At 32.5% G+C, this 17,682-nt stretch overlaps 3 protein-coding genes across 5 annotated transcripts in view; 2 read left to right on the top strand and 1 right to left on the bottom strand.

Moving 5' to 3' along the window:
• The first annotated feature begins 6,591 nt into the window (after nt 1–6,591).
• On the top strand, nt 6,592–12,125 carry LOC121120934 (uncharacterized). 2 transcript variants are annotated; one of them, XM_040715817.2, is made up of 4 exons: nt 6,592–7,057; nt 8,461–8,615; nt 9,136–9,310; nt 11,283–12,125. In XM_040715817.2, the coding sequence occupies exons 1-4, from the start codon at nt 6,980–6,982 to the stop codon at nt 11,526–11,528; spliced, it is 654 nt and encodes a 217-aa protein (XP_040571751.1). In that variant the 5' UTR covers nt 6,592–6,979; the 3' UTR covers nt 11,529–12,125. The 2 variants fall into 2 exon arrangements, with proteins under 2 accessions (XP_040571751.1, XP_040571752.1); XM_040715818.2 differs by lacking the exon at nt 6,592–7,057 and adding an exon at nt 7,223–8,010.
• Nucleotides 12,059–14,689, bottom strand: ArfGAP3 (ADP-ribosylation factor GTPase activating protein 3). Of its 2 annotated transcripts, XM_040715815.2 has the most exons (7): nt 14,447–14,689; nt 13,921–14,352; nt 13,771–13,797; nt 12,849–13,534; nt 12,683–12,794; nt 12,326–12,529; nt 12,059–12,255 (listed from the first exon to the last, which is right to left on the bottom strand). In XM_040715815.2, exons 1-7 carry the CDS (start codon nt 14,513–14,515, stop codon nt 12,238–12,240), a joined length of 1,548 nt encoding a protein of 515 aa, XP_040571749.1. In that variant the 5' UTR covers nt 14,516–14,689; the 3' UTR covers nt 12,059–12,237. The 2 variants fall into 2 exon arrangements, with proteins under 2 accessions (XP_040571749.1, XP_040571750.1); XM_040715816.2 differs by lacking the exon at nt 13,771–13,797 and having other exon boundaries at nt 14,447–14,684.
• A 1,255-nt stretch (nt 14,690–15,944) lies between these two features.
• beag (IC cytokine homolog beag) overlaps nt 15,945–17,682 on the top strand; it is a 33,643-nt gene continuing 31,905 nt past the window's right edge. Inside the window, exons 1-4 of the mRNA XM_040715814.2 lie at nt 15,945–16,205; nt 16,260–16,440; nt 16,509–17,507; nt 17,563–17,643. Coding sequence (XP_040571748.1) covers nt 16,193–16,205; nt 16,260–16,440; nt 16,509–17,507; nt 17,563–17,643 — 1,274 coding nt within the window. The 5' untranslated portion in view covers nt 15,945–16,192. The remainder of the gene's footprint in view (nt 16,206–16,259; nt 16,441–16,508; nt 17,508–17,562; nt 17,644–17,682) is intronic.

The raw sequence follows: 17,682 nt of genomic DNA on the forward strand, positions 1-17,682 counted from the left end.
ATTCTTGTACATCTATACAACTATCTATATATTATTAAAAAATGTATACGATGATTATTTAACGTTAAGGGACATTCCCCCCGAATGGCCCATCTTCTGTTTTATCTCTCTCTCTCTCTCTCTCTTAGATTATACAGTAATTCTATCCTAACTATACAATATATAGAGGCATGCCTGTCTGTTTTTGACTTATTATAGATAGAGTTCTAGAAAAAATGACCTAAAACGAGTGCAAGACTCTTTGTAGTTCCAACCTAACTCTGTTTTGATTTTTAATTTCAAAAGCATTTATCATTATTGGGACGTCCGCAGGGTATTCCTCCCAAATATCCAAATTTCCAAAAAATTGAATTCTTCAAAATTAAACTTTTTGTGAACAGCTATGGATTTTTGAAATTGTTTTCAAAAGTTTTCAGTTTTCAGATTTTTTTGTTTAACTAAAAAATTCCAGAAACCTAATCTTTCCCAAAATATATATCTGGGGCACGCCCCTGCAATACTCCTTCATTCTTGAAGAGAGAACAATATCAAAGTATGTAACAATCACTATGAAAGATAGAGATTAAAACTAACGGTTTATTTTCCGACTTACTAGTAGAGTTGTATAGATTATGACCTATCCGTATAAAAATTGAAAATGGAATGGTAACCCTGATGATTTGAAGAATATGAGGAAGAGAGCAAATTAGCTGACATGACATTTTATTAGATTAGCTGAAAACAGCTATGAGTACAAGGAAATAAGCACTAATCCCTCTTTGTAACTAGCAAGGGAGAAATTATTCTGATGTGGATCCTCAATTCTCATCTCCTCCGGGTCCAACATGAACTTACGCTTGTAACTCCCCAAGTAACCATATTTATTACTCTCCGTCTTTTATAAGCACGTACACTATTGAAGAGAGAACATTAAGTAATGAATATGGTTTGTGCTTATAAAAGACGGAGAGTAATAAATATGGTTACTTGGGGAGTTATAAGTTCATGTGGGACCCGGAGTAGAATTGAGGAAATAATGATAACATGCTTTGAAAAATAAAAAAAATGTTTAGACTACAAACTAGAACAAAATCTCACACCAATCCCATGGACGGCCTTGCTTGATGGAGTGTGATGTTTGTGTTTAGTTCCTTCTTCTCACAGCTGATCTAATAACACGGCATAACAGCTAAACTGTTCTTCTCCCATACATATACTTCAAAATGTCAGTTTAATGTTATTTTTTTTTTAGCATATACAGATCATATTTTCCACAACTCTAACTAAGATGTCCTCTCCTTAAGACTTAAAGAGTAATTGAAATAGCGTTCGAAAATGAAATCATTGCGGACAAAATAAATTTCACACGCGAATAAATGATTAGAATTTACAAGGATTAATAGGTCGTCTTGGTGTTTACTTGGCCCTCTGAAGTAAGAATTCTCGCTACTCTTAGGGGTCAATTGTTTTAAAAATACATAATCAAATAAATATATATATGTTTTTACATATAATTATGATACTTTTCCTTTAATAATGCTATTTTACATGTCGAAGGTTCTCTTCTCTATAGCAGTAATTCATTTTCTCCTGCCAAAATAATAAAACAGGCAGTTGATATTAACAAGGGTGTTAATTCAGTAATAACATATGTCTAGCTCACGCCTTCTTCTTGTACTCTTACAAAAATCCCATCTCTAGGAATAACTACTTCATAAATTGTGAGTTTGCGTCATGGGTACTCCTATATTTTACTCGGTAATTATGTATAAATACTCAGTTCCTATACTAATATAGCATGATTTGGTATAAGACACGTTTGTGTAAATCCTGGTACCACTACAGTTTGGCTCTGCTAATAATAATACTTAGAACATGATCATAAACATAGACTTCTTTGTTTCCTACCCTAGGCTTCAAACATCCAGTTCTACTTATCGATCCATACAGAAGGTAAAATCAATCCCTCGAGACATCATTGAAAGTTTTTTTGGTTTGTTTTTTTAATTATTCCGTGATAAGTAGAATATAGTATATACTTAAGTAAAAGTAATATATAATATGTTCGTATTATATTGCATTCTAATACAAGATGCAATATTTTTTTTCAAGATATGTGCATTGTGCAATACACTTAATACATATCTCAAATATCTTATTTGGCTAAATAAAATGAACGATAAATAGTTTTAGAATACAAATGTAATCGAGACTCAATTTTAATTAAATCCTTCTAGCGTGTTTTTGTGTTAAGGAGCCACATATTTGGAAATAAAACGATACATTATTAGAGTGACTTTTATTGATATATTATGATCGTGTTCCTTAATCATGTTGTTTTTGGCAAGAGCCTGTGAGGGATGTTCTTCTTTAGAGCTAATTAATGTTCAAAGAAAAACATGTGTAAATTGTCTGAATCTTCATGAGCATGAAAACCACGCCGGAGATGATGTTACAAAGAATGTATGGTTTAAAAGACGACACGCCGATACTTCACCTGAACTATAGCTGAAAAATTGAGGTACAATTAATTTCCAAACAAACCCCTTAAAAATATAGTTTTTATCTTTAAATTGCATTTTCACCTAATTGGATTATTGCAGATGAAATATCAAACACTATTTGAAATTAACATACTATTTGGCAGAGAATAAATTTACTTTCACGAAGATTAACAGGTTCGTCCACAAAGTAATATTTTGGAAGGGGGTTGGTTTTTTTGAAAAAAAAATTCAAAAATTCATAAATATTTACAATAAGTTTAATCTTTTGAAAAAAAAAAGTAAGGAATGAAATTTCAAATGTTACATTTTTCTAAAAAAAAATTAACAACTATTCATAAAAAAATATTTTTTGTGTAAAATAACTTCAAAATCTATAGCTATTTACAGAAATTAATTTTTTTGAGAAAAATGTTAAATGTTTAGGAAAGTTTTGTAGGAAGAGTGTAAGTTCATTACATCCTCTCCAAATAAATGATTACTTATCCCCGTGATTACTGATTTTTTTTAAATTCAGAAGTTGTCTCAAACCTATAAAAAAGATCAAAATACTAAAATACTTCAAATTAAAAATTATCAAAACCAGGTTTCAAAGAAAAAAATACCTACAGATTCGTGATAAACGGGTCCATTACTACATATTATATATGGATTTTAAACAAGGGAGTATGCAGGGGTGGGATGGAGGTGATTTAGCCCTCCTACTCCCCCCCCCCACTTACCCACCCTAATTAAGGTATTTTTGTTTTTTACTAGATTATTTAATATTTGAAATTAATTTTTCCGATTTTTTTCCTAAATAAATTAAAATTTATGTAAATAGCTATGAATTTTTGTAATTTTTCTCAAAAAATTAAACTTTTGTGATTTTTTCACAAAAAATTGGATTTTTTGTGAATAGCTGTGGATTTTTTCCGAAAAAAATTTTATTTTCTATTTTTTTTTATAGCTTTAATTTTTGTATATTTTAAATAACATTACAGGTTGTGGATGTGCAAATATGTTTATAAACAAATGAATCAATGTCTTAATTTGAAGGATGTTCACTTTGCATTGTTTAAAGCAGGTATATTCTAGGTTTAATTTTGGATACAGCAACTCAAAGATCATCCTCCACGATCTATGTTAATTTGTGATGTAAGTTAATTCGGAAAAAATCTTTTCACATAATTAAATTGATCCAAATGGTAGAAGTAAATCTAGAGCCGCTTTAGCCAGCTGTGGATACTCATTTATCACAGAAATCCCGAATTTGTCTAGTGTTCTAGAATCAAAATCGTTTTTAATGTTTCGTTACATTAAAGTTTGATAAGTGCATCTTCCATGATAGACGATGGATGATTAGCTTTGGGATAAAAGGGGCGTTTTGGTGAAGCTTTATCTTCAGGGAAATACTTTTTTCAAATGATTCAGAAGAGACTTATAAAAAATATGCGGATTCAACATTATTTAAGTTTTGATGCCATAATTTAAACTATATTCTTCCTTTTTGGAAATCATCCCGCGACCCCTCCGTTATGTCCAGTATCCTCTGTCACTTTGGGAACCACTGACATAGATGACGCCGTGAAAAATTTATGTTACGTACCCAAGCTACAGAGTCTTCTACCACCTGTCGGATAATTCATTATTTTTAATTTGTTCGTGCCCTATTAATGAAAGCAGAAATATTTTGCAGTTTATCAACGGCCTACACACACTTTTCTGTTTAAATTTACACCCATAAGGATTCCATCAACTTTTACACTTCTAAAAAATTTCCAAATGTAATAATTGGCAACCCCTCGGCCCTTGAGACGTTTTCATCTCGCATTTTCAAGAATATACACTTTTTTGAGTATGTAATCATTTATTAAATTCTTATTTTTTATTATGCCTTCAAAAATAAAGCAGGTTTTATTCGACAAAATGACTTCAATTATCAATAACGGACAAAACCGTCAAATAAAACTATAAAGGTTCTGGAATATTCCTATATTTAGTGTTAAAGATCCCTCATCGTACTAAAAATCCCTGAGCATCCCTAAAGACTCGAGTGTATCTCACTTCCTCCTAAGTTTATTTTATCCAGAAACATTAATTATTATATATTCAGTAAACAGTAGTTTGATAGTTAACAATAATTAAGTAAATACCTTATTATATTTAATGTCATAGATATCCATGGGACACTACAGGGTACAAGGGGAAATTAACTCTCTCGCCTATAAAGGAGATAACCCCAAAGGCGTCCGCAGGTTGATATTATTAGGTAGGGGAGCTTGGTTTTTGAATTTTTTGGATATAAAATTCCAAATTTAAATCATAATTATCACGTCATTCAAGTAGGCAATCAAGCTTTTAAATACTTTCTGACAAATAAAGGATAGGATACAAACAATAGTTGTGGCTTGTTTTGAGGTATTTATGATAGTGGGGTACTCTCATTTGTAATAACGTAATTCTAAATCCGCCATTTAAATTGACATGATTGCTGATAGAGCTCCAATGAGTGAAATATACCATTTGTGGAGTGAGAGTGTGACATTAAGTGGAAATGCGTGAGTCTCACTCCAATTGGTTGAGACAGTTTGTCACGTTTTCATGGATTGCTCTTATCTGATAGTCCCTATATTTTTCAATTTGATTAGACTTTAACTCGTTTGCACAGTTTGTTTCATCTATTTCCGGCTATAATCCGTCAATATCTTTGATAAGTCTTGAACATTCTATCATATTAGTGGAGAAACCACGTTGTGACCTCATTGATTTAAAAATTTACACTGTATTGTGTTGTCACCTGTTGATTTTTTTATTTCACCTCTTATCAGTGTTTTGAACGTTGATTTGTTGAATTCGAGCTTAAGGTGCTATGAACAATTTCAAACAATTATAAAATAAAATTCCAAAGCTTAGCTTATTGCCAAGAACTGATTTTGTGCCTATTTTTTTTTTTTTTTTTTTGGTTAAATTCCATGAAGCTGTAAACAATTCCATACAATTATTGAATATTCATTACATAGTCGATTACATAGCTCACTGCTATCAACTGATTTTGAGTTTTTTTCCCCTATTGATTGAAAATAACGTCTACAATTTTTTTTTTTCACCGAAAAAAAATTATGTTACTGAAAACAGTTCAGACCTAAGTAAAACCGAAAATGATAACAGTTTCTGACCGGTCCAGGAATTTCAGATCCAAGCCGCAACACTAGTAACCAAGTGATTGATTAAATGATTTTATAGTACGTTCAGTATCTGAGTATGACTTTTTATACAATTTTATTTATGCCTATAGAATACTCGCATCTAGTATTTTTTACCTTTGTATTCACAGAATACAATTAAGATCTCCTTTAAGAAGCCCTGCGTTGAAGCTTTTCTATCCTATTCACTTAAATAAATATTATGTAGTTTAACACAGGCATTTCTTGGACAAAAATTGTCTTTAGTGTCATGTGAAATAAAAATCTATTTATTCACGAAACCATGATGCCTCTTATATATAAATATGCATACAAAATTCGGTAATGTATGCTCTACTTACCAATCCATGAAAACTTCCTTCGCAACGTGATTTATTATCGTATTTATTGCGAATAATAATGTTTTTTATTTAATCCCTTACACCTATAATTATTTTAGGAGAAAGCTATAAAAAGGAGGGGAGTTTTCTTCTGTTTTTCTTGTTAATGCAATTAACCAGCAATTGAACTATGTATACTACAATAAAAGAAGTTTTAAAAAATGTGGGAAATTAATGTTGGAAGAAAAAATATGTGTTTCCTTCCAGTAGTAAATCTTTTTTGAAAAAGGGAGAAATGTGTATGTAGAAACTTCTTCTTGGATTATAAATCAAAAGAAAAGATTCTAAACATTGATTACATTAAATAAATAAAAAATGAAAAGAAGAAAAACATTACATAAAAGAAAGAAATTTGAGATTCCAAGGGAGATCGAGGGACCGGAGACATGAAATGTGGAAGAGAAAAAAACAAAAATAATAATAATAGGAGGGGGTCAAAAGTTGCCAGGTTTTGATTAGGTACTAATAATAAAAACGCTCAAGAGCTGTAGTTATGGGTCCTTTATAGAACCTTTGTTGTAGATGATATGTACTGTATACAAATGTAGTTGAGGAAATGTGAGGGTAGGTAAAATTACAGAGTAGTGAGCACACACGACAAAATAGAACGAACACACATCCACAGAATGATATGATATCCGTTGGAAAGAAAGAGAAAAAAGAAGAGGAAAAAAACGAGCGTGTACTCTTCTACGTGTGTGTGAGAGTGAAGAGAGAGACGATAAAAAAAATTGGCCGTCATTGGCGCGCGCATTATTTAAAATCATTTGTTTTTCTTATTTTTTTCCCGGCCGAGGCCGCCGTTCTAAAGTAGCTATATAATATTTCTTTTCTTTTTTTTTATTTCCATCAGTGAATTAAACAAGAAATAGTGATTTTGCCGCTCGGTCCTGAGTGCTCCTCTCTCTCTCTTCCTCTCCCTACTTCCAATGCCATGACGAACGAAGTCTGTGAGATCTCTATCCGTCGTGTCCGTATGGATGATCATACCAAGATTGTCAAACTCTTTCAGGTCAGTTGCTGATGATTGAATCCATTTTCTTTCTTTCTTTTTCTATTCATGATAATAAATAACAATCAATGGCCATACTTTATCTTTATAATATAATAATAGGCCTTGATCGACTTTATGTATTTGGCATTTGGTAGCACTTTTATTTCTCTCTCTTTTCTTATCATATGAATTATGATCAGAATGATAAGTAGGAGGATGTCCAGAGTAATGAATTTCTTTTTCGAGACTCATGACCGAGCCAAAGTAGACATAATCCAGGCATAGCTCTTCCCTAAGAATGAAAATGACTCTCTCACCTCCTTGATGCTAGTTGGCTATACTAGTGGTTGATCCACTTTCAGTTATGTTTGATAGTTCATTTTTTCCTTCAATGAGCAAAGGCTAACTAGCTAAGTGGCTCCCATTCTCAATTAATAAGCCATCCTTATTTATTTCATCTTTTATGGTAGTTGATTTTTCTTTCCAATTGGGAATCTATTGTTCATTCACAATTTACTGCTTCCTCCCCACATATCAGAAATCTACAATCTCCCCTCTCTCCCTCCCTTTGATGGAGTCCAATAGGAATCAATTTCTTCTTTCCATGTGCAATATACTATTATTATTTTCATCATCTATTCATTTTTAATATATTGCACACTTTTGTCATGTTTCAACTCCCATTGAGTTATTTTAATCAACTTTCCCACCACCCGGTGAGTTCCAAATGAAAGCAATTGCTGTTACTTCCTTCATTTTCAGCATCATTATTGATAGTTTTGGATTCAAATAGTACCCGTACTACAGAAAAAAAAACCTCTACATTACCAAAGCTCTAACTCTCTAAAAACTACTCAAACAATGTTATTTGAAAAACATACTTAACTCGAATTATCAAAAAAGGTGAAGGAAAAAATTCCTATCCAAATTTGTTTGAAGAAGCAATGAAGTACTTATCCATTCGTTACCAAGCGAGAAGATATTTTCTACTGCTGTTTGGCAATTATATCGAAAAGAAAATATAGAATTGATAGTGGTGCGGCTTAGATGTTAATGATAATACAATATGGCAACCTAAATTAATTTAATTTAGGCTTTGCCCTGATTATTTAGATGCAACATTAACAATTAATGTCCTACTATGCAAATAAATATTTCATAAAATTACCTACATTACTTGATTCATGCTTAAAATACTACCTTATTGAAGTGAAGTCAAACTGACTTCTTTGTTGAGCCTATTGTTAGATTTGATCCATTCAATGAAAACATATTTATCCTTGTCGAATGCCTTTACTCGAACTCCATAGTTATAACTCGAATCCAATAATAATTATAATTGATAAGCTTTTATTATTATTATGTACAAGGAACATCCCAGTAACCTTCTCTCATCCGTCATTTTTTCCATCCTTTTTCAGACATTTGACAAAGAAAAATACAAGTTCATTAAAACAGGGGAGCACAATAATAACAACAATAACCGTTCCAATCTCTCATTGGCGGGTCTTCGGATCGATGAAAGGGGAGGGATATATTTGAATCCTCTACTGGATTCACATTCAGCATATTTTAAGTAAGAGAACGCCACGACGGCTCAAGGTTACTATTCCTCGTATTTACTACATAATAAGAGATAATTATTTTGAAAAAAACCACATTATTTGTACCTTTGATAATAAAAAATAATATTCGTATGTCGTGTACATGTTCCAACTTGTGTAAGCAAATTATATAGCCTTCAAGTAAAAAACAAGATAAAGAAATTTAAGTCCTTTTGATGAAAATAATGCAAAAGTTTCATATTCAATGGATAGTTGAACTATTACTGGTGTAATTTTTGACAATTTTGATTACTTATTACCAAATAATTATAAGTATTATGTGGCACATTTTAAATTTCAAATGGGCATAGTAATTATGCTAGTTGTAAGTATATCATAAATTCTTCATTTTAATAAACCAAAATGTGATAACATTAATAGCTAGTTGTAATGTATATATAAATTCTAACTTGTACAATTTCTTTATACAATTTGCAACATGTACAGAACATAATATACATATAACTAAGTATATATTTATTTTCCCTCTAGATGCTACGTAGCAGAGGATTTAAATTCAAAGATCCTCGTGGGCTACATCCTATTCTTCAACACCCTGGATGAAAAGGGCAATGATGATCCTGTGGCTGTGATAGAGGATTTATTTGTCAAGTCTGCATATCGCTGTCGTGGTATTGCAACTCAACTATGGAGAAAAGTATTGAAGGTATATATATATTTATTTATCTACTATATATGCCCAAAATATACTCAGATTATCTCTGAGTTAAACTTTTACAACATGAATTATTTACATATTTTGTGTGTATTATATTTAATAATGGTGCGTAGATTCCTCGCCTTTCTACGCCCATAGAAGAAATGGTATTAATCCTTCAACATACGGAGTTTATTATTTACCGTTAAACACAGCTGGTATTTGTACAAAATATGGGGAGAAGGGAGGGATCTGAAGGGGATCTTTTGTTATCATTATTTTTATTTTTTGACTATATATACATATGTTCATAAAAAAATATCTTATTACTCCTAACGACTATAAGGTTTGCCATGTGATCATTATTATAATCAATGGTCAACTAGCAAAATCAATTTAGTTAATAGTTTTTATTTAGTTATGTACTAAATAAATACGGTTAAATTCTATAAAGCTTTTATCAATGAACTTTCGTTTAGAAAAAGAGGTCAAGAATGATTGGAATGGGCTCTACGTTTTGATTCTATACATAGATTTTCAAATGATATATAATATAATATGCTGGGGAATCTGTAATTTCGTATTTTTTTGCTTTAGAAGAAGTGTAACAATTATCCAATGTATGGCCCGTTCTAGTCGAAAACTTGATGCCATCGGTAATCCAACTTCATAATACCCTTGTTGCTATTGGCAAAACACTCTGACAACCAATTTTCCCAGGCCTCTATTGAGGCCAAATTTGTAACCCCTAGCGAATTGGCAATAGATAAGGACAGGTAATAGTCACTTGGTGCCATGTCAGGACTGTAGGGTTGATGCATAAGAACTTCTCATCCGAGCTCCCGGAGCTTCTTGCGCGTCATCAAAGATGTATGCAGCCTAGCGTTGTCTTGATTATGTCTTGTTGTCTCCTATTCTACAATACTGGCTGCTCCTGTTCGATCGCTAGCTTCAAACGGTTGAGTTGCACACAGTAGAGTGCAGAAATGAGCGGGGGGATTGCTCGAACCACATTTCTGCAATACAAACCGAAAGAATATCGGCTACATATATATAACAAATTTTCTTGGTCTCTTTCGACACGTTTTTCGCTTTCAAGTAGTAAAAATGTAAAATATGGCGAATTTCTTTCTTTGAGACCTCCATACCCGACACTTGATAATTCACGACTGAACTGGCCAAGCGCAATACTGCCCAAAAAGCGTTTATAGTATATACTCACACCTTAGCTTATTGTATGTTCCAATGTCACCAATAATGAACAAGATATACTTAGTTAAAAAAAGGGGGTGGGAAATACGAAATTACTTTTTCCCCAAACTAATAGTAATATTTAGATTCTTACATGATAGATTGAATAAGCACGGAGTTAAGGGTTTGTTAAAATCAGAACTGGTATGAAAAATTTAACCTGCATTTAATCTGTTCATAACTCTTGCTCCGGTCAAGTTATTAAACCATGAAATTTTAAACATAGGCTAACTAGATATTTATATCTAAGGTGACCTTGTAATAAGTATGCATGTTTTGGGCCCTCTTCCATGTTCGCGTTTGGTTCACATAATCTCCATATTTAATTATAGTTTATGTTTGCGATTTCAAAATCCCATCTACCTGCTTATACATGTACTTTATACATAGCTTCTAAAGTTAGTTATAATTTCATCCAAATCTCGGACATCAGTTGTGTTCAGTACGATGTTTTACATTTTTATGTAATTACCCATATATAAACATTCTATATTTACGTAGATTACTAGACATATATTTCTTAAAGAAAACTATTTATCTTTGGCATTTCTTCGAGTATTTTCAATAAAAAGAAATGGAAAAAGCAATAAGTAACGTTGATCTGTTTTGTATAATATATTCCTTTTTGCAAGAAAATAATACACAGATTATTTTGGTGTTTTTTTTCCTATTATGTAGGAAAAAAACAAAAAACGTCAAGAGCTAATGTAATTATCCTTCATGTTTACAGGCTTCACTGGAGCGTGGATGTTTTTCTTGTGAGACACTAATGATCCCTGAAAATATAGATGGTATCTCCTTTTGGAAACATCGTCTTGGTTCAGTACGGATTGAATCCATTCTTAATGAACCTCGCGTACGAAATCATGAAGTTATAGTTAGACTTAATCGAATGGAGATGAGGGAATATTATGAAAGGAGTGAAATGAATCAGGAGGAAGATGAAGAAGTCCTGGATTTGTTTGATGTTTTGTGATACATGGAACCAATTTGAATATTTAATTACTTCTCTGACTAACTCTTACTGCCATTCATTCAGTCGAACAAACCTTTTTGTCTGTATACCTGTCGAATTGACTTGTCTATATTCACTTTCTATTTAAGTGATGTGCTATGATTGAATAACGAGGTTATTTTTTTTGTTGTTGAATGAAAACAATATTTAAGACCTTAAATGCTCTATTTATAAGGTTTAAAAAATACTAAAAAGATTTACCAATAATTTATTTTGTTGCATTTTGTTAACATACGAAATACCCGTGACATTGAAAGTACTAATTGCCTATTTAACAGGTGTCAACATCATACTAATAACTACTCACAAATACCAACGGGGTAGTTGCAGATGTCAAACTTGTTGAATATTATTTTAAATATGCATTTTATTGGTATGTTTCATATTTGTACCAAAAACCATTTAAGGGTTAAAACCATTTTTCTTAGTTGTTACATCAAAAACTAATAACTCATTTAATACAAATATACGGACATAGAATTGAATAAAAATTGTGAAATAAGTAAATATATATTTTTTTGTCATTAAAGAAAGAAATACAAAAAATCGTAACAACAATATATTTTTTTAATAGATTATCATAATAGCGTAAAATTTATATTTATATATTTCCGACTTTAAAAAAAAGATACATCAGCCACATCATATTGTTATAAAAATGGAATCTGCATCAATAACCGTATTTCTCCTAAAATGAAGAGCAAATAATAATTAATTATGTAAATAAGTAAACGGGACCTTTACAACACTGAACCCACCTGTATTTGCGAATAGACCCCAGACGCCATTCCGGATAATTTACTAGCAACCTTAGTCACACCTTGTCTTACACTTTCTTTAACATCTTCCATATCTGGAGATTGGATACGTGAGCCGGGAGTAACCTCCGTTCTGTTAAAATAATCGGCAGAGGAGATGGAGTTTGATCCTTGGAAGCGGTTGAGATTAGCGTCTTGAGAATCCTAATGGATGAAAAACAGGATTAGATAAATTGCATTATATTAATAAAATCAATGGAAATCATCCAGTATCACATACTTTCACTACAGATATCTATCTAATCTTATCTCTGTAAAGCTCTTAAGCACAAATCATCAATGAATGTGACTACTTACATTGCGATCATTGTCAAAAAACATGTCCGATGAAATTGCCTTTGCCTCACCAAATTTTTTGCTAGCTTCCACTGATGACGCACCATTGTAAGAATTAACTTTAGAGGACGACCTGACAAATATTAATAGATCATTTGATACTAAAAAGGTTACAAATTAGATCTACCTGTTGGAAGACGAGTTACTAAAACTATTGCCCCAAGAGCCCTTATCCTTAGTTGTATTTTTTTCCATTTTTAGTTTTTCAAATTCGCTTTCCCAGGAAATCATGGGATCAGAAAATCCTTTAAACATATTATCATCATTGTTAGTGTCAATATCATCCATATAGTTGGAAGACCGATCAACAAATAAGTTGTTTTGTTTCTTATACCCAGAAGGCTCCTCTTGAACAATTGTTATCGTATCACTCATTAGCGAGTGGCTGACTCCTGAAGAAGCCCGGAACCCCATTCCGAGACGTTCAACTTGTTCAGCCTTTTTAGGATCAGTTTTTTTCAAATTGTCTTCTTTTTTCTTTTGTTGGACGGATATATCGTGGTAGGCTAATCTCATGGATGAAGTTATTTCTTCCTCATCGACTTTCTTAGTACTTTCATCTGCCATTTTGGAACGAATTTGATCAGCCATCTCTGCTTCTTTTTCAATTTCTGAGAAGTCCTTCTTGACTTTAGTTGCTCCCAATCCTCCACCAAGTTTTTTAGCTCCGAGGCCACCCTTTTTAGCAGAGCTCCTCTTGTTCATAATGGTGGATTTTCGTGGAGCTTGCACTGTTGATGCATGGATGCCATCTACATTAGGTCCTTCAGTTGGATCAACTACTTCTTTTTTAATTGTGTCTGAAAGTTTTGGCTGAAAATTAAGAAAAAGAGACATTATATATATTTATATATATAAATAGATTGAAATTATCAGAAAAATTACAAGCTGAATTACTTATATGATATAAAATAATCTGATGTGCACTTTTTTATACATTTTTTTTTTTTTTTTAAATAAAGAAGTCAAACAAACTTGTGGTTTTGTAGAATAAGTATTAATAACATATACAAACACTTGCAAGTAATACTGAACTTAATATATCTTACCAATTGACCGAGATATTCTAAATCATTCTACAATTTAAAAGATAAAAAAAAAGATCACTATATAGTTAATGAACTATATCTCATACAAAGATAAATAAAAATAAAATCCAAATATTGCTTGGATGAAGTAAAAGAAAGATGCATAATTACAATGTTTTCTGGAAGGGGATTGGAATGATTTTGCGTAAAGAAATCCTCATCCACCTCTTTGTCTTCAGTTTCCTTCTCCGGAGCCACGGCAGCACTCTCAATGAAGAGTTTGCTTCCATGTATTTTAATGGCTTGAACAGCAGCATTATGAAGCTTCTCCCGATAGAGTTGTGCCGTGCGAGACTTGTATTTAACTTGCACATCCGAAGTGAGAGTGTTATACTGTTGAAAGAACGCTTTTGCCCCCGCATTGCCCCCTAATTGCATTTGTCGTAGCTGAACCCATGTCCAATTGCAATCCAGGACGGTGGAGCGCACAAATGTCAAATGCACCCCCAGAGAACGGTGAATTCCAGAGCAGTCGATGCAAATGAAGATCCCGTAGGTCACGGAGCTCCAAGTGGGATTATTGGAGCCGCAATCAAAGCAAACCTACAAGTAGAAAAAGAGGAAGGAGGGATGACGTGGCTCATCACACAATCAAGGGAAGGCTCCCTCTCAAAAATAAGGGTTGGGCAACACTTACTTTATTAGCGGATTGGGACTTGAGGCGTTTGAAGATATGGGCAATGTCGTTCTTAGAGAGTCCATCCATGTTGGTAGGAAAATCTACGGGTCCACTTCCCAAGGGATGATTCTATGAAAGCAACGAAGGTGGAGGAAGACGTCAGATAGCTGCTAAAACTTAAAGGGAAAAACACTCACAGAAGGACACAGTCACAGTAAGAGAACGCTCCACCTCCATATTCAGCTGAAGGTGCTGTAGAGCAAGAAAGAAGAAGAAAGAAAAAGAAGGCCACAGTGATAGAGAGAGAGAATTAGCAGGAACGCTCAAATGAAAATGGAACGCGCTCTTGTTGTGATTGACGAAAGTGCAAAATAATATTATCACATTATTAAAGTAAATAGTCAATTAAAAAATTAACAGCTCATATCTTACCCATTTCAAAGTCTACTTAAATTTCTTTTTCGAAAAAGTGTAATAAATTAAATAATTATTGTTTCAAATATATGGAATATGGATTATATATATATATTTAATTTAACCCAACTATTATAACATAACAAATATACACTTTAAAAAACTCAAGATAAAATGAACTTAATTCATAATTCAATCAAACTATTGCGGAAAAAATTTAGCAGTTGAATAATTTTTTGAAGCATTTTTCTTTTTATATTTGCATAAATTTGACTGTTTAGAAACAACATTTTTAGCTTAGATATTGTAGAATGTTGATGCAATTTGATTGAAAAAATTGTTTAGTAGGTGTTTATTACTGCATGACGATTTTTGAAACCATATTACTTTGATAGAAAATTGATATGCTCTTGCTTATTTAAAGAAATTGGCTAAGATACATATTGTCATTGTGTAATCGAATATATTGTACATAATACAATTATGTAATTCATTATAAAAATTAGGTTAAATCAAAGTTAAAATCTAGGGTTAAATAATGCACATATTCTATGTCGTTTAAATGATAATTGTTTAATTTTTAACCTTTCTTTCAAAAGAAATTTAATCAATTTTTGAAATGGGTAAGATAATATGCTGTTACAATTTCAATTTACTCTATTATTAACATATAACTATTTTGCACTCCCGTCAAATACAAAAAACATAGTATAAGGATTTCAAAATTCTCTGGAAAAGTACCACCTGCACATTTTGACGTCACATAATAAAGTACGCTTCCATCAGTAATCGCTAGTTAAGATATTATAATGACCTTATTCATCATGATTATACAATAATTTATAATACTCCATTTTAAGACCAATTTTATATATTCATTAAATGTATCAAAATTCACCGAATATATATAATAAAATATTATAGTATTGAAACCATCTAATATTTTACCCATCAACTTAAAAATATGTTAGAACATACTTATGGCTACATATTGTATTTTCTACAAGGTCAAATGTGGGAAAATGGGTGATTTTATATAAATACAATGTACACATACTCCAAAAGATGTAATTAGTACTAATAATTATTATACTGTATATTTGTTGGACAGTACGTATACAGGGGTGATGATGAATGAAATGAAGGTTAAAAACCATGTTAAAATCTCTTGAGTCAAAGATGCTTCAACAGCTGTTGTGACGTCATATTTTTCCCCTGTCCAAATTAATATTATGATTGAATAACATCAGGGATAAATAAAGAAGTCTTTTAAAAACCAAAGCAAGCATTAAAATCATTGAATTGATTAGTTAATTATCTCAACTCTCAAGGAGCCATATTACTTTTAAAATGCCCGAACATAGTGAGTATATGTTATTCATTCAGTATTTTCTCTCATTATGTGTTTCTTTAATAGGAGAGGCACATGACTTTAATATTCCGGAGCCTCCTTCTAGTCGACTGACAAATGAGGACTTTCGGAAGTTAATGATGACACCTAGGGCAGGTGGATCCTCTTCTTGTGCCACTCCATCCTCTTCGACATCAGCAAGTGGATCCGCCTCGGCCTCTTCATCTTCGTCAACACTTAACAAGGGGTATCGAAAGATGTCATTGATATATAACTAAATTATAAGTACCCTAACCCGACAATCTTTGTCCTCAGGAAACGCGAGAAAGTTCCATCCGAAGTATCTGAGCGTCGTAAGAAGAAAAAGAGCTATTATGCTAAATTAAAGAAAGCTGAAGATGATAAAATGGCTGAGCTCGCAGCTAAATATCGAGACAGGGCTGCTGAGAGACGTGACGGAGGAACAAATCCCAACGCTCAAGCAGCCACCACCGCCAATACAAATACCGATGAAACTCCATCTAACACAGCAAGCTCAGGATATCGTGCCGTTGCCCCCGATGTGAAGTCTTCCTATGATGCTGCTGAACGAAGGAGGCAAATGATTCAAGAATCCAAATTCTTGGGGGGCGACATGGAGCATACTCACTTGGTGAAGGGTCTTGATTTTGCTCTCCTTCAAAAAGTTAGAAGTGAGATAGTTAATCGTGAGATTGAAACCGAAGAAGTTGTTCAGCCGGAGGATGAAGAAGAAGTGGAGGAGAATGAGGAGAAAAAAGAAACCACGGGTGATCCAATCACGGATCTTATTCACACATGCAAAACCAGTATGGCCAAAGGCCTTTGTAGAAATCTTTTTAAACCAGAAGTCCCAGAACGAAATGACTTTTTTATTCCTGGTCGAATGGCATATATTATTGATTTGGAAGAGGAATTTGCAGAGTCGGACATACCGACTACTTCCATACGAAGTAAAGTTGATTGTCAAGCCAATGTTGATCAACAAACCACTCTGTCAACAAATGATATAGTTATAAACAAATTAACGCAAATTCTTTCTTATCTCCGTGCTGGCTCGCGAAATAAGAAAAAGAAGAAGGATCGATTAAAGGAAGAAAAGATGGCCATAGAGAGTGGGAAGAAGGGATTAAATGAAGACATTTATCAAGACATTGGTGAATATGATCCTCAAGTAAAGAATGATAATCGTCGAGATCATTATAGAGAAAAGGTTAAGGATCGTAAGGAAGATCGGAAAAGTAATCGTTATAAGGACGATAAACGTCACAGTAGTCGATGGGATGATAGGGAAAGGTAATTGAATCCTTTATTTTGACTTTTTGGGTCTGACCATGATTTTTTGTTTCAGAAAACCTCGAAATTACTTTGATAAAACTGAAAAGGAAGAAAAAGAACCAGAAGAAGGGTTTTCAAAAAATGATAAAGAATTGTAAGCATTGTAGTCTTTATAATTTTGCTATCTTATTTA

The sequence above is a fragment of the Lepeophtheirus salmonis genome, chromosome 6 (assembly GCF_016086655.4).
Source record: "Lepeophtheirus salmonis chromosome 6, UVic_Lsal_1.4, whole genome shotgun sequence".
NCBI classification, from domain to species: Eukaryota; Metazoa; Arthropoda; class Copepoda; order Siphonostomatoida; family Caligidae; genus Lepeophtheirus; species Lepeophtheirus salmonis.

What these genes read in the sequence shown, in the direction of transcription:
- LOC121120934 (XM_040715817.2), top strand. Translation starts at nt 6,980, where the DNA reads ATGACGAACGAAGTCTGTGAGATCTCTATCCGTCGTGTCCGTATGGAT. An exon ending in TCACATTCAGCATATTTTAA is followed by an intron (nt 8,616 to 9,135) that starts GTAAGAGAACGC and finishes TTTTCCCTCTAG; the next exon opens with ATGCTACGTAGCAGAGGATT. An exon ending in TATGGAGAAAAGTATTGAAG is followed by an intron (nt 9,311 to 11,282) that starts GTATATATATAT and finishes TCATGTTTACAG; the next exon opens with GCTTCACTGGAGCGTGGATG.
- ArfGAP3 (XM_040715815.2), bottom strand. Translation starts at nt 14,515, where the DNA reads ATGGATGGACTCTCTAAGAACGACATTGCCCATATCTTCAAACGCCTC. An exon ending in ATCCCCTTCCAGAAAACATT is followed by an intron (nt 13,798 to 13,920) that starts GTAATTATGCAT and finishes TTTAAATTGTAG; the next exon opens with AATGATTTAGAATATCTCGG. An exon ending in TTTTTGACAATGATCGCAAT is followed by an intron (nt 12,530 to 12,682) that starts GTAAGTAGTCAC and finishes TTCATCCATTAG; the next exon opens with GATTCTCAAGACGCTAATCT.